This window comes from Hemitrygon akajei, chromosome 9 (genome assembly GCF_048418815.1).
Source record: "Hemitrygon akajei chromosome 9, sHemAka1.3, whole genome shotgun sequence".
Lineage (NCBI taxonomy): Eukaryota > Metazoa > Chordata > Chondrichthyes > Myliobatiformes > Dasyatidae > Hemitrygon > Hemitrygon akajei.
This window is the reverse complement of record NC_133132.1, coordinates 73142535-73159723: the sequence shown is the minus strand read 5'-3', so window position 1 is coordinate 73159723 and position 17189 is coordinate 73142535. Positions and strand designations below refer to the sequence as shown.

General features: G+C 42.1%; 1 protein-coding gene across 2 annotated transcripts in view; it reads right to left on the bottom strand.

Moving 5' to 3' along the window:
- Positions 1 to 8448: 8448 nt before the first annotated feature.
- The window catches only part of hbs1l (HBS1-like translational GTPase), a 171915-nt gene continuing 163174 nt past the window's right edge, over positions 8449 to 17189 (bottom strand). For both annotated transcript variants that reach the window (XM_073056324.1, XM_073056325.1), the window contains 3 exons: positions 15957 to 16057; positions 10148 to 10292; positions 8449 to 8859 (listed from right to left, as the gene is read on the bottom strand). In XM_073056324.1, the coding sequence (XP_072912425.1) occupies positions 8848 to 8859; positions 10148 to 10292; positions 15957 to 16057 (258 nt within the window). In that variant the 3' untranslated portion in view covers positions 8449 to 8847. The remainder of the gene's footprint in view (positions 8860 to 10147; positions 10293 to 15956; positions 16058 to 17189) is intronic.

Sequence of the window (17189 nt, the reverse complement as noted above, 5' to 3'; positions counted from 1 at the left end):
AATTATGATGGCTACTTTATTGAGACAGTGAGAAATATTGATAGAATACATGGAAGGGAAACTGATTTCCATGTTGTACCAAACTGTCCACAACTCTGTAATTTGTTGCTGTCATGGGCAGAGCTGTTGCATTCAAGTAGGATACTTTCCATGACACATTGAAAATAATTGATAAGGGTTGACAAGGGTTTGACAAATTTTTTTAGCGTCCCGAGTCTAAAATAACCGGAGGCCCATAAGCCAGTCCTCATGGGGAAAATCTGAGCTGGAAAATGTCAGCAATTTAACTTCCATGGTATCATCATTTCAGAGGATCTGTCCTGGGTCCAGCACATAAGTGCCATTACAAAGAAAGCACAGCAGTGCATCGACTTTCTTAGAAGTTTGTAAAGGTTCAGTATTTCATCTCAATTATATGACAAACTTCTATAGATGTGCGGTGGAAAGTATATTGATGGGTTGCATCATGGCCTGGTAATGGAAACACAAATGCCCTTTAACAGAAAAGCCTACAAAAAGTAGTGGATACAGCCCAGTCCATCAGAAGTAAAGCCCTCCCCAACACGGAGCATATTCACATGGAGTACTGTCACAAGAGCATAGCATCCATCATCATAGACCCTACCATCCAGGCCATACTTTCTTCTCACCATTGCCATCAGGTAGAAGGTACAGGAGCCTCAGTGGCCACACTACCAGGCTCAGGAACAGTTATTATTCCTCAATCATCAGGCTCCTGAACCACAGGCAGTAACTTCACTGAGCTGCTCCCACAACTTATGGATTCACTTTCAAGGACTCTTCATCTTATGTTCTCGAAATTCATTGCTTATTTATTTATTATTCCTTTTTTTCTTTCTTTTTGTATTTGCATAGTTTGTTGTCTTTTGCACATTCGTCATTTGTCCATCCAGTTGGGTGCAGACTTTCATTGCGTTTCTTGTACTTACTGTTAATGCCCACAAGAAAATGAATCTCAGGGTTGTATATGGTGACATACTGTATATGTACTTTGACGATAAATTTATTTTGAAGTTTGATGAAGTAGAGGCATAAATGAGCTTTCTTAGCTGTGGCATCTATGTGGTTGTATCAGGACAGGCTACTGATGTTCACCTCCTAGAACCTGAAGTTCTCAACCCTGTCAAGCTCTACACCACCGATATAGACAAGGAGCACAAGCACTGCCACCCTTCCTGAAGGCAATAACCAACTCTTTTGTCTTGCTGACATTGAGGGGAAATATGTTATCTATGTCATCATGCTAGTATATTCTCCATCTCCTTTCTGTACTCTGACTCATCATTATTTGAGACAGCTCTCACTCAGCTCTCACCAGTGGGTTCCTCATAGCTGTTTGCATGCAACAGCGGCCACACCCCGGGCAACGGCTTCGACTGGCCGGCAAAACCTGGTGAGGGTAGCCAATGGGCCTCAAACCCTTGGTGAGTTAGGGCTTGTCTACCTACGCATGTGAAGACTGAATTCAGCGGACTACGCAGAGACCACCACTTGGCGGTCCAACGAGTAGAAAGGCGGACCCAGCAAAGCGTTGTGGAGCGCAATCAGGGCACAGTGAGACACGTAGGACACTGCTGGCCATCCACTGCATCCCGACTTATCTCCAGCCGTCTCGACTCCGTCTTGCAACTGGATACAGATAGGTCGGAACGAGAGAGTGAGGCTGACGATTTGCGCAACTCTCCCTCACTTTAATCCAAGTCAAGTGCAAGTCACGACTCCAAACCCATTCCGCTAAAAAACTTCAAGTCCTGTGGCGATCGGTGAGTGGCGAAGCAGCAGGTGTGGATACACTGGAAGCTGTAGTCACAAACCTGCACACAGGCGGCCCAGGGCATTGGGTCGTTCTCCGCTGGAATGAAGCAGCAGTGGAGCTCGGCAGCTCCCTGGGTGTCTGAGCAGTCCTCATTAGGAATTGCTCTGCTCACCTCCATGGAGGAAGGGGCGAGAAAAGGTGCCTCAAACATAGCCTGCTTCATCTTACCCTGGCCAGCACACTGCGGCTGGCGGGGATCCCACTCAGCGGTCAAACTACAAAGGAGACAAAAGTGAAGGTGCTCAACCTTAGCACGTGGAACGTGCGAACTCTGCTTGACATTACCAAGGCTGTCAGACCAGAAAGAAGAACAGCACTGGTCGCCAAAGAACTAGCCCGCTATAACCTGGACATTGCAGCACTCAGCGAAACACGCTTAGCAGACAAGGGCCAGCTTACAGAACGTGGTGGTGGGTACACCTTCTGGAGCGGTCACAGCTGCACTGAACGACGAGAGGCTGGCGTTGGATTTGCCATCCGATCCCACCTCGCTTGTATACTTGCCAAGCTTCCAGAGGGCATCAACGATCGCCTGATGACGCTTTGGCTCCCACTTGGCAATAAGAGGAGTGCAACGCTGATCAGCGCATATGCCCCAACGATGAGTAACCCAGATGACATCAAAGATAAGTTCCATGAAGAACTTGACGCCCTCATAGCAGCAGTCCCACGGTCAGAGAAGCTTATTGTCCTCGGGGACTTTAACACCAGAGTGGGGACAGATTACTAGACCTGGGAAGGGATTCTTGGAAGACATGATATTGGCAAGTGTAACACCAATGGCCTGCTGCTCCTCAAGACATGCGCTACGCATGACCTTGTCATCACCAACACCCTATTCCACCTCCTTACCCGTAACAAGACATCTTGGATGCATCCACACTCCAGGCACTGGCATCTGATTGACTATGTCATCACCAGAAAAAGGGACTGGCAAGACGTGACAGTGACAAAAGTCATGTGTGGTGCCAACTGCTGGACGGATCATCGACTCATAGTGTCCAAGTTTAAACTTCGCATCCTGCCTGTGAGAAGACCCCAAGTTCAGAAGACTGCAAAGAGGCTCAATGTCTCCAAGCTGAAGAGCAGCGTAATTGCAGAAGAATTTCGTGAAGACTTAGATAGCAGGCTGCTTGACACACCCGAGGATGACCACACCAGCGTTGAAGAGCAGTGGACGGCTTTCAGAGATGTGGTCTACTCTACCGCTCTCAAAAACCTCGGACCAGCAATCCGTAGACATCAAGACTGGTTCGATGAGAACGACGAGGAGATAGAGGCACTGTTGTCAGAGAAACACCAACTGTTCAGAGCGCACCAGAACGATCCCACATCACAAGCAAAGATAGATGCCTTCGCCAGTGCAAGACGGAAAGTGCAGAAGAAACTCCCGTGAGATGCAGGATGTCTGGTTCAGCAATAAGGCCAATAAGATCCAGGGCTACGCAGACAGTCACGACACCAAGCGTTTCTACGACCCTTTGAAGACTATGTATGGACCTCAGTCCTCTGGCTCCTCCCCCCTCCTTAGTGCAGATGGGACTCGGCTGCTGACAGAGAAAAAGCAGATTTTGGAGAGATGGGCTGAACACTTCAACCAGGTCCTCAACCACCCTGCCGAAATCAATGATGAGGCCATTGCTCGCCTACCTCAGGTGGAGATCAACCTGGACCTTGACAACCTCCCCACAGAAGAAGTCAGAAAAGCCATCAGGCAACTTTCTTGTAGCAAAGCACCAGGATCAGATGCAATCCCTGCTGAAGTCTACAAAGCAGGAGGCCCATTCATGATGCAGAAGCTGACTGAGCTCTTCCAGTCTATGTGGAACGAGGGAAAGGTCCCCCAACAGTTGAAAGATGCCAGCATAGTCCACATCTACAAGAGGAAAGGCAACTGCCAGTCTTGTGACAATCACCGAGGCACCTCCCTTCTGTCCATAGCTGGGAAGATCCTGGCTCGCGTCCTGCTTAATCGCCTTTTCCAACACCTTGAGCAAGGTCTCCTCCCAGAAAGCCAGTGCGGCTTCCGTGCAGAGCGTGGAACTGTCGACATGATATTTGCTGCACGCCAATTCCAGGAAAAATGTCAAGAGCAGCACAGCGACCTCTTTATGACCTTCGTCGATCTGACCAAGGCATTTGATACGGTCAGCAGAGATGGCTTATGGAAGATAATGGAGAAGTTTGGCTGCCCTAGCAGGTTCATCACAATTGTTCGGCAGTTCCACGATGGCATGATGGTGAAAGTTTTGGATGATGGTGACGAGTCAGAAGCCTTCCCAGTGACGAACGGTGTGAAGCAAGGATGCGTTCTCGCCCCTACACTCTTTAGCATGGTCTTCTCTGCTATGTTGACTGATGCCTTCCGCGATTGTCAGGATGGTATACACATCAGATACAGGACTGGCAGCGGGGTATTCAACCTCCGGCATCTACAGGCTGTTACAAAGGTAAAGGAGTCTGTCGTCAGAGACCTCTTATTCGCTGATGATTGCGCCCTCAACACCAGCCTGTGACAATTTTGGACTTACAATCAGCACCAAAAAGACCAAAGTTATGTACCAACCCGCACCTGGAAAGCCCTACCAGGAACCACACATCAAAGGGGCAGAAGGTACTGGCAGTCGACAGCTTTACTTATCTGGGCAGTACTCTATCACGAGCGGTGAACATAGATGCAGAGAGCAGCAACAGAATTGCCAAAGCCAGTGCCGCCTTTGGGAGACTCCATGAGAATGTTTAGGAGCGGAGAGGACTCAGCCTTACCACTAAGCTGAAGGTCTACCGAGTAGTGGTTCTCACCACCCTCCTCTATGCCAGTGAGACCTGGACAGTCTACAGCAGGCACGCTAAACAGCTCAACCACTTCCACTTGAGCTGCCTCCGCAGACTTCTCCATGTATGATGGCAGGACAAAGTCCCAGACACGGAGGTCCTGGAGCGGGTTAGCACCCACAGCGTCTAAACCCTCCTACAGAAAGCCCAAGCCAGATGGGCTGGCCATGTCATCAGGATGTCTGACAGTCAACTACCAAAACAGCTGCTGTATGGAGAGCTGAGCCAGGGCAAGCACTCAGTTGGAAAGCAGAAGAAACGTTTCAAAGACTGCCTCAAAGTGTCCCTCAAAGACCTCAACGTCAATCCCAGTAACTGGGAATTGCTTGCTCTGGACCGCCCAACCTGGTGGAGCAGGACCACTAAAGGAGCGTATGCAGCAGAAATTAGACGCACCGCAGAGGCGCAGAGGAAACGCAAGGCTCGAACTACATCCTCTTCCACTGCAGCATGTATCCTCATGTGTCCCACATGTGGGCGAGCTTTCAGGGCCCGGATTGGCCTCACCAGTCACCTTCGGACCCACAGTCACAAACCCTCCACCTGACAGAAGTCGTGGTCGTCTTCGACTCCGAAGGACGAACAACAATTTGAGACATGGCCCACTACAGTGGTATCACCTGCAAACGTAGAGATTGTTAAAGGAGCATCTGGCCACACAGTCATGAGTGTATAGTTAGAAGGGTAGGGGGCAGAGGATGCAACTTTGTGGAAGTGCAGTGTTTAGAATAATCAAGTCTGAGATATTGCTGCCTATCCTTACCGATTGCGATTTTTTGGTCACGAAGTTGAGGATCCAGTTGCAGAGGGAGTTATTGAGTCCAAGGCCTTGGAGTTTGGTGATGAGTTTGCCTGGAATTATAATACTGAAGGCGGACCTGTAATTAATAAGCAATAGTCCAGCTTGATTATAAGGATTCTCTCAAAACTTCTACAGATACACTGTGTACATGACAACTGAATATGGGTTTGTGCAGGAATGGCACTAAGGTAAAAGACTGCAGCAGACACAATGGCCAAACTGATGTTCATGTTTCAGTTTCAGAAGTTCTTGTGTATCACTGAACAAGCCGGCTGAGTTCTACAGAACACTGCCTTGAGAAAGTGCTTACAGCATGTTGTAAGAAAACCAATAAGAGGCTTAACCTTGAAAATGGAAAAAAAGCTATTAAGTTCGAAATTTTAAAAATGCTAAGTGTTGGAAACAGTCAGCAAGTCAGGTGGCAGGGAGGGACAAGCAGAGCTAATGCCTCAAGTAGATTCTATTCAGAAGTTGGAAATATTAGAAATCAAACATATTTTGAAGAGGAGGAGAGAATCATTTGATAGGGTAGAGGCAGAGATTAAATGACATAAATATTGCTGACTGAGGGGAGGCGGTGAAGACTTGTTAATTACAGATGATCTGTCAATAGGAGTTGTAAATAAATGAACAGAGATCGAATAAAGCTGGTTTTTGAGTCTCCACTGTTCTCATTCATAAAAAGTAGAAAAATACAGCACAGGATTAGAGCCTACAGCCCATGATACCTGCACCAAACTTGATGACAGATTACTCTTAATCTCTTCTGTCTGCATTAGATCCACAACCCTCCATTTCCTGCATATTCATGTATCTGTTGAAAAGCTCTTCCATGTTGCTATCAGATCTGCCTCCATCACTACCCCTGGCATGTGTAAATTCATCTTCTTTTGGCAGATTATCTGCCATTAACAAGCATTCACATGCTCTCACAGCTGGCAACACTACCAGTGTGGCTGGTAGTCCTCTCCCACTTTGTAGCCTATGAACTACTAAGTATTGTTAGCTTTTCTCTGATTTCAGATTTTTAGAAACTACAGTGGTGGCATAATCTCCACTAATCCAAACTGAGTGAATCTGCAAAGGAACTGAATGCCATCAGGACAGAGCAGTCTGCAGGATCAGCTTTCCATTCACCATCTTAGATTTCCACCTCCCCTGTCAATGTCACCTCAGGACTGCAGTGTATGCTCTCTACAGAATGCAGTGCAGAAATTCAGAAAGATTTGGTCACCAGTAGCTTTCTTCTAGAAAGGGCCTGAGAAACAGTACATCTAACCAACTATCTCAACATAAAACATCATTCTCTTATTGTTACTAGGTCAAAATCATGGTGCTTCCTACCTAGTGATATTTTTTCAGGGTGTGCTTTCACCATACAGAGTTCAGTGTTCAAGATCAAAGCCTAACATACCCACCCAAAGTTAAGTCGGGATGGACAAAAAAATGCCTATCCTGCCAAATGAAGAACCTTACCTCTGGTTATAATTTTTTGATCTGCTGTGTTATTGCATGCTCACATTCCATATTTAGTTTTGCTATGACAATGTGTTAAGTGTAGAGCAGTTTCTGGTTTGCTTCTGCAGAGTAAGCTTTTGAAGCCTCTCTCGCTATTCTTCCATCATCTTGTGTAACAATGTGTTAAAAAGCTCATTTTAAGTCTTAGCCAGTTTGCTGGGTTTAGTTTACTTGCACTGGGATTTTTTTTGTGTGCTTTGTTTGCTCTACATATGAAAACTAAGAAAATTCTCAGAAAACTATTCTGAAAACTGAGCCACTGTCTATCGACAGCACTCCAAAAATCCTCTCCACTACTTTTACATCATATCATTTAACTGGTTTTCTCGTTTCCTTGCATATGAATGCCACAGAGAGTTAGAGGTACACAGCAGAGAAACAGGCCCTTCGGCCCAATTCCACGTTAACAATTGTACAAATCCAGACTGGCCCTATTTACCTGCATTGCTACATGGTCTTCTATGACTTGGTTTTTTTGAGCGCTGAGTAGATGCTTTTGAAATGTTGCAACAGGACTGGCCTCTACCACCATCTCAGGCAGCGAACTCCAGATTCTAACTATTCTCTGAGCAAAATAATTAGATTCCTAAATGTATTTTTGTCCATATTGGTATCTGGGCAATGAACAATTACAGCTAAACCTGTACATTCTTCACCCAATAACTCTATACAAAGAATGCAATCAGAAGTGCATACAAGTCCCTATCAAACAATTCCTTTTTCCTCTTTCAAAACAAGTTCTGGGATCAAATTTTGAACACAGTCTGTTTGGATGATTCACCTAAAAGGCAAACTGAATGAGCCATCTGTCAAGAAGGGGAGCACCAAAATATTTTTTAAACATTCTGGTTTTTAACACTGCATCATACAGGAAAACGAGAAGTGCCTAAACAGTGTGCAAAGTGCCACCTTACATGGCTACTTAAAAGTTTAGGAGCTCTTGGTTGGTCAATTCAAGAGCTATAAAAAAGTCTACTGTACTAGACTAGAACAACAAACTACAAGAATGACTATTTAGGTACTTAGAATCAGCACTATTATCAAAAAAAGGGACATTTGCATCAAAACGAAACTACTATATAATGTAAAAAATACTAAACCTTTTGCAGCTAGAACTGTTAATACTTCGGGCAGATAAAAACTGAGACAATTGCACAATCCATTCAGAAGCAATAAATAAAAAGTTTTTTGAGGTAATGCTTTACTTTAACCATGTTTTATTCAGAACTAGCTTTAATTATTTGCACCCTGATAAATAAATTTAGAACACTTTCTACTGATATGAAAGTGAGCAATTAGAGTGCAACATCTCCCAATGTACTGCAAATCAATATTTTACCCAACAAGGTTGTAAATAGCTCTGTACTGTCAATGTCAATCTGTCAGCATCAGCAGATCAACACATAAATATGTTATAAATCATGGCACATAAAGAGAAAAAGGAGGCAGGCAAATCAAAGTAGTATTTGTCAACTGTGGGTCATCATGCAGCCAATATAAGTTGATCCTTTTTTTTAATGCATTTTATGCACACGTTCAGGATACAGATAAAAATCAAGAAAAGTAATTGCAGAGCTGCACAGATGCTTCACAGACACAGTGCAGCTATGCTTGAGGAGGTATCACTGGCAGTATGAGTCAATAAACTGAGAAGACCATTCTGTCAATTGCTTCCTTGAGTACAATATTGCAGAAGGGCAAATTCACATTCACTGGAGTTCGACTTTAGGTTATTATAAATTGCACTTTGTTTTGCCAACCACAGTTCCTACATCCTTTACAGTTGTGGGACCTTGTCACATTGACCTGATTCTTAATTAGGATAAGTTGAGTATTAGGAAATTCCTCTCTGCAATCATTCTTTTATCTGCATAAAAAAAGAAATTGTTGTTAGTAGCTTACTAAACAACACAAAGAATGGAAACAGTTCATACTAATTCACTGAAATAAAAAAGTTAGGTTACTTAATAATTTCTCTTTTAAAAGCACAAAAATTGACTTTTCACTCTATAGAATCATATAAAATAAGAATCATTTAAGTTATCAGGCAAAAACTTGTATATATAATATATAAATATGGCTTACTGCTGAAGCTCATAGAATATAATCTCAACAACTGTTGTATTTCTCCAGGTCAGAAAATAGAAGAAAATATTAACACAAGTCTATCCTAAAACATGTCAAATTATGTTTTATATAGAATAAGCATTCAAAAGATTTCAGAAATTAAAAAAATCAGAAGACTTTAAACTTAATGGAAAAAACAAGATTCTGCTGAGGCTACACAAGTGAATCTGCAGATGCTGGAAATAAATAAAATACACAAAATGCTGGCAGAACTCAGCAGGCCAGACAGCATCTATGGGAGGAGGTAGTGACGATGTTTCGGGCCGAAACCCTTCATCTCCTGAGATTCAGAAGGGTTTCGGCCCGAAACGTCATCACTACCTCCTCCCATAGATGCTGTCTGGCCTGCTAAGTTCTGCCAGCATTTTGTGTTTTTTATTCTGCTGAGGCTAGTAAGTCATAAACAAGAGAAAATCTGCAGATGCTGGAAATCCAAGCAACATACAAATGTTGGAGGAACCCAACAGGCCAGGCAGCATCTAAGGAAAAAAAGTACAGTTAACGTTTTGAAAGTTCCATAGATGCTGCCTTGCCTGCTAAGCTCCTCCAGCATCTTCTGTGGGAGGCTAATAAGTCAATGTTCAGCGGGTAAAATATAATGCATTAATTAACATAGGCTTACAGATATTCAACCCAGAGCTTTATTTGTTAAAATGAACATCAACAGTTCTGAATCCTGCTATTACTATAACTATCTTACAAAAAACAGATTCTCAGTTGACCAATTTGGAGTTCGATACTTTCTGTAAGGCTGTCTAACCATAGCAGAGATGCAAGAATTTCATGTATTAAGCTACATTCTATTCAGTCATAGATACCCAAAAGAAAAAGACAGCATGCTAATATGCCCCTCAAGCACTTCTTTGCAAATAAAATGCAAAAATTTCCGCAGCTATGAGGAGCTCTATCAATTAGACTTTTAAAAGAAGCATTTCTTAGGATGAGCTTGAATTTCCATTTTATGAAACTTTAACGTTTGTAAGATTTAGAAAAAGAAACCATATTCTTAAGTTTCAATTAATAGTTACCTCAGTGACCACTCCTGCTGCTATGGTGGAGCCACCATAACGTAACATAAAACGACCCAACTCTTTAAAGTCTTTGTAGAGTTCCAAAGAAACAGGTCTCTGGGCCTGTAGCTCGATCAGGGCATTCTGCCCTTTAGTCAGACATCTGAAGAATATCATAATCAAAATGTGAAAACAGTAAGAAATCAGAAATACGATCTCTTGGCTCATGAATCAAAAAATAATATGAGCCTAAACAGTTTAAAGGCATAACCACCAGATCATTAAGCATTCTGGCAATAAACAGGCAACCAATATTATATCAAGAGTTTTAAGACTTCGGAAATTATTTTCCTCCAACATTTCAAAAGACAATTTACACAAACCTTTTCCATTGCATGTTGCAGTCAAAGCTAATGTATCGAGGGTGCACTGGAACAATGGTGCTCTGGCAACCACCATCCTTCAACTAAAAACTTAACACTTTATGAACCAAAGGAGCTAAACACTGCACATGCGTAAGCAAAACCAATTTGCTCACTGTTTATTTGCAATTTATACACTTAATTTGATGGCTTCATTAGAGTTTAGAACAGAATATGTGTGAAAATACCACACAAAGGATGAAAAACTCAAATCTGTTTTAATGAAAGCTGAACCTTAAGTCCTAGTGATATATAGAGGGATTCAAACTTATGAAGGGGACAGATGAGGTGGAAGATCAGTCTTTTTCTAAAAGTAGGGGTATCTAAAACTGGAGGAATTAGATTTCAGGTGAGAGAGAGAAAAGATTTAAGAGAGACCCAAAAGGCATCACATAATGTGGTGGATAAAGAATCATACAAAAGTACAGCAGAAACAGGCCCTTCAGTCCATCTAGCCCTTGGCAAGCCATTTAAACTGCTACTCCCATCGATCTGCACCGAACCATAGCCCTCCATACCTCTACCATCCATGTACCTTCTTTTAAACATTGAAATTAAGCTCCCATACACCATTTGCATTGGTAGCTTGTTCCATACTCCAAGTGAAGAAATTTCCCCTCGTTTCCCTAAACTTTTCACCTTTCACCCTTAACCCATGACATCAAGTTGTAGTCACACCCAACCTCATTAGAAAAAGCCTGCTTGCATTTACCCTATCTATACCCCTTATAATTTGGTATACCTTTATCAAATCATCTCTCAATCTTCTTTGTTCCAAAAAAATAAAGTCCTAACCTACTCAATCTTTCCATTTCACTCAGGTCCTCCAGATCCTTGTAAATGTTCTCTGTACTCTTTTAACCTTATTTACATCTTTCCTGTAGGTAGGTGAACAAAACTGCAAACAAACCTCCAATTAGGCCTCAACAATGTCTTATACAACTTCAACATAACATCCCATCGTCTGTACTCAGTACTTTGATTTAGGAAAGCCCATGTGCCAAAAGCTTTCTTTACAACCCTTTCAACCTGTGATGCCACTTGTGATGAATTATGGACCTGCATTGTCATATCCTTTGTTCTACCACATTCCTCAGTGCCCTACCATTCACTGTGTAAGACCTACCGTGGTTGGTCTTACCGAAGTGCAACACCTTTTTTCCAGCCGGTCCAGATTTCGCTGCAACCACAATAGTCTTCCTCACTGTCCACTACACCCTCAATCTTGGTGTCATCCGCAAATTTACTGATCCAGTTAAGCACATTATCATCCAGACCATTGACAGAGACGACAAACAGAACAGGTCTAGCACTGATTCCTGTTGCACTCCACTAATCAGTCTCCAGTCTAAGAAGCAATCATCTACTACCGTTCTCTGGCTTCTCCCACAAGGTCAATGTCTAATCCAATATGCTACCTCATCTTGAATGCAAGTGACTGAACCTTCTTGACCATCGACCCATATGGAACCTTGTCAAATGTCTTGCTAAAGTCCATTTACACAACATCCGCGGCCTTGCTTTCATCAACTTTCCAAGTAACTTCCTCGAAAAAATGCGTAAGATTGTAGACACAAACTACCACGCACCAAGACATGCTGACTATCCCTAATCAGTCCACGTCTATCCAAATAGTCATATATCCGGTCCCTTAGAATACCTTCCAATAATTTTCCCCACTACTGATGTCAGGCTCACCGGCCTATAACTTTTGGAGTTTATTTTTAGAGCCTTTCTTAAACAGAGGAACAACACTGGCTGTTCTCCAATCCTCCAGAACCTCACTTGTCGCTAAGGATGATTTAAATACCTCTGCTAGGGCTCTGGCTATTTCTGCACTTAACTTCCACAGGGATTGAAGGAACACCTTGTCAGGCCCTGGGGATTTATTCACCGTAATTTGCCTCAAGTCAGCAAACATATGGAATGAGATGCCAGAGCTGTATAAGTGGGTACAATTACATGGTTTGAAAAACCTTTGAAAAAGTGGATATAAAGGCTTAGAGGAATATGGGCCTAATGCAGAGAAATGGAGCTAGTTCAGATAGACAACTAAGCCCACATGGACAAATTCGGATGAAGGGTCTGTTTTCCATGCTGAATAACTCTATAATTCTTTTTGTGACATGGGCTGAGTGGTACAAAATGTCTCTATTTGCTGTACAATGAATATCCTGCCAGTATATAACCAGTATACATGCTTCTGCTGCCTTGCAGATATACCCACTTATGGGGAAGGTTTCGGGTGTAAACCCAGAGTAAAAATCCAGAGCTGGATTCAATAAGGCAGTCCTACGATGAGATCAATGACAACTGGCAACTCCTGCGATGTTGCTGGTGCCAAGTTGTATCAGTGTTTGCTGTTTCTATGGATTCATCAGCTGCGTGGAGAGGGAGAGCCTGTTGCATTGGAAACAGCTTGCTTTCCATGTTATACAGCTTCGCATATCACTTAGACAGCTGGCACACAACGTCCCTCGTTGACCCTGACCAATGGAGGGCCTCAGAGACAGTAAGTGTGGTAGTACAGGCATATCATATTTCTTGCACTTTCCTCAGATGTTTTTAAAAGGGATCTCTCATTCTGCTTCCATCAATAAACTTACAAAATTAACATTACAGAGGAATAGCCAAGTTGCCTTTCATTGATGATAAATATGAATGTAGTTCTTGGCAGGTGGTTACATTTACCCCTGCACACTTGGATCCAATAAGGTCAATGGATCTATAATGTGTGGAGGCAAGTGCAGTAGCTGGCAGATAATCAGTTAGGATTAGCAACTAGACACTAATTTCCTTCCTAAAGATATTGTTAGCAAACTATTATAATGATGATTTTTTTAAAAAAATCCAAATAACATCAATCCCTAATTAGTTCATCTGGCTGAACAGATTCAAAAATAAAACAGAAAATGGTGGAGATATTCAGTCAGCATCTGTGGACAAGATACGATCAGGATGTTATGATTATAGAACCAAGAAAAGTTAGCAATCAAACATATTTTACATTACAGAGAAAAGGGAAGGGTGGAAAGAACCCATGGGATATCTGTGTTCAGGCTGGAAAATGAATATAGTGTATTCTTGATGCTGGCTAAGAAAGAGTGAAACAAGATGACTGACAACAAAAAAAAGAGATAGAAAGGCAATGTTGAAACTATGAGAGACAGGGTGGAGTACTCGCTCCTGTTTGTATCAATGGTACTGAGGAGGTGATATCGAGAGCTTCAAGCTCCTGGGTGCAAATAGCACCAACTTGTCCTGGTCTAGCCATATGGACACTATAGACAAGAAGACAGATTCATGCCTCTACATCCTCAAAGGGCTAAGGAAATTCAGCATGGGCCTGATGAGTCTTATTAATTTTCTTTTACAGATGCACTATACAAAGCATCACAACTTGGTCTGCCCACTGCTCTGTTTAATAGCAGGAGAAACTATAGAGAGCTATGAGCACAGCTTAGTCCATCACAGCAGCCTGCCCTCCACTGATTCTGACTACATTTACTGTTGCCTCAGGAAATCAGCCAATATAATCAGGGACCTCTCCCACCCTGGTCATGTTCTCTTCTCCCTTTTCTGTTGACCAGAAGATACAAAAGCTTGAAAGCACATACTAGTATAGTCAAGGACAACTTCTATCTGTTGTTTTCTGACTTTTGAATGAAGTCTGAGCATGAAGTCTTGATCTCCCAATCACCTTATCATGGCCCTTGCACTTTATTTGTTTACCTGCACTGCATGTTCTCTGTAGTTGTAGCACTATATTCTACATTCTGTTTCCCTTTGTACTGCCTCAATATACTTGTGTATGGCATCATCTGACTAGACGACATGCAAACAAAAGCTTGTCACTGTAACTTGGTACATGTGACTATAACAAAACAATATCAGCACCAAATCCTTGCTTCACCTGGAAAGTGTGTTTGCATTCTTAGCTGATGGGAAAGGAGGAGGGAAATGTTTTTTGAACATGTCCTGAGATAAAAGTGCTGACCTTTCCATGAAGAACTGCAGCATTTCCTATACAAGTGCCTCCAAATGTGGATGGCCCTAGGATGCCTGCACAAATGCAGATGTCCTGATGTTAGATGCTGGGCTTCCTTAATAATCTCCAACACTGAATCCAATAGTAGTGAGCAAAACAGTACTGAATCTTCTTCACTACTCCAGGGAATCCACAAGGAACAGGGTCTTTGTTCATTTTAGTTAAGTATGCTTAGTTAATTAGTTTTATTTTTCTTAAAATTATGTTATAGCACTTGCTCAGTTCTTTGCCTGATTTATCTTGAAGTTTTGAACTTCCTCAGTAAGAGACAAATTCTGTGAGAAATTTTACAGCTAGACAGGGTGCATTTACTATTTGGCTGTCAATAATTTTTTTAAGTTGTGATGATACTTGCACACACTAACCTCAGGGACCATGCAGAGCTTCAACAACAATGAAAAGTTCAGCCTCAGTAAAAAGCTTTGGTAATAGTATGGACAGCATTGTTGAATTTGGCAGATGAAATAAAGTCTTTCACAAATATCGCAGCTTTATCTCACAACCATATGAAAATAATTTACCAGTATTTTGTTTTGCAGATCAGTAACTATCAGCTTTTGAGGCATTGAATCCTTTTAAGTTTTCAATTCAATTCAACTCCAATATTTTGGCGAACAATTTAATCTGCTTTTAAAGCAAAGGTCACTTACCATTGCTAACTGCATTCATTCAGCTGTGCAATGCTGCCATGACCGGCAACGACATAAGGAAGCCAAATATGTTTTTACTTTTGCACACTGTTACGCAAAAGGAAGGATGCAATTGAGCAAGAACCTGCTGCACTCTTATTGCAATATCCTACTAATTAATTTGTTCAAATTCTATAAAGTAGAAAACAATGCAGGTAATCAAAACATCCTGTAGTTTCTTTGAAAATTACTCAAAGTGGATAACTGCTTCTTTCTATAACTTGGGACCTAATGAGCAAGCAATGCAGAACTGCAAAACCCACTGTGTAAAATGGCTGTTACCAGGAATTATTCAATACAGACACAAGTATGAAGTGAAATCAATTAATTTCAATGCATCACTTAAGTTTTGAACTTCTCTACATGAAAACTTCCATCAATAATTCCAACTGCCCACTATTCCATCATAACCTAGGCTCCAATCTGTGAAAAAAATTCCATTCCCAGTTCTGCTATTAGCAATGATGCTGAAAGAGTTGCACACTTTAGAATGATTAAATGTTCAAATAATTTATGATTGATATTCAGGATAATATCATTTCTTTATGAATACTATTAGAGTAAATTATTAAGATGTAGCAAAAGGAACACAGTTTATATGGTCACCAGAAAAAAGAAACAGTTTTAGTGAAGTAATAACAAAGATGTAAATTTAAAACACCACTTACTTTGGTTTTTTCTTAAGCACCTCCCCTGAACTCTTGTGCAGGACACTCACCAGTCTTCTGATTGTACATGGTTCACTTAATGTTTGGTAGTGTAACAAAACCTGTTAATAAAGGCATACTCTTTATTTTAAAATTTTAAGTACTGAATATGGCACCAAAATACTCATAACATTAGTTTAAATAAGTGATTATACAGTCGGCCCTCCTTTTCCATGAGGGATTGGTTCCGGGACACCCCCCACCCCGGATACCAAACACCGCGGATACTCAAGTCCCTTATTTAACCTGTCTCAGAGCGGTGGACTTTAGGACCCGCCAGAGCTCAGGACCCACTGCACGCAGCTGCTGCTGAAAACGATCACAATTCAAAATAAAGTGGAAACAATACTGGATGTACCTGTTCCGATATTCTGGTTTTTTTTCGATCCCGATCCACGGTAACCTATGCACATCCTCCCGTATAAGGAGGGCCAACTGTATTGTATTTTGTTGTTGTTATATGTTTAGTCAATATCAGGTTATTCAGTACTTTTCCGGAGATAAAACAAGAGATTCTGCAGATACTGGAAATCCAGAACAACACACACAAAATGGCGGAGAAACTCAGCGGATCAAGCAGCACTTGCGGAGAGGAATAAACAGTTAATGTTTCAGTCCTGATGAAGGGTCTCAGCCTGAAACATCAACTGTTTATTCTTCTCCAAAGATGTAGCGTCACCTGCTGAGTTCCTCCAGCATTTTGTGTGTGTTACTCCAGACTAAGGCAGTGTTTCAATTTCATGACAAGATAGACAAGGCAAAACTTGAATGCTTCTTTAACCAAACACAAACAAGAGAAAATCTGCAGATGCTGGAAATTCAAGCAACATACACAAAATGCTGGCGAAACTCAGCAGACCAGGTGGCATCAATAGAAAAAAGTACAATCAATGTTTCGGGCTGAAACTCTTCAGCAGGACTGGAGAGAAAAAGCTAGGGAGTAGATTTAAAAGGTGGAGGGAGGGGAGAGAGAAATACAAGGTGATGGGTGAAACCTGGAGGGGGATGGATGAAGTAAAGAGCTGGGAGATTGATTGGTGAAAGAGGCAGAAGGCCATGGAAGAAAGAAAGGGGGGAGGAGCACCACAGAGAGGGAAAGGGAGAAGGGGGGATGGGGGCATTACTGGATGTTTGAGAAATCGATGTTTATGCCATTAGGTTGGAGGCTGTCCAGATGGAATATAAGGTGTTGCT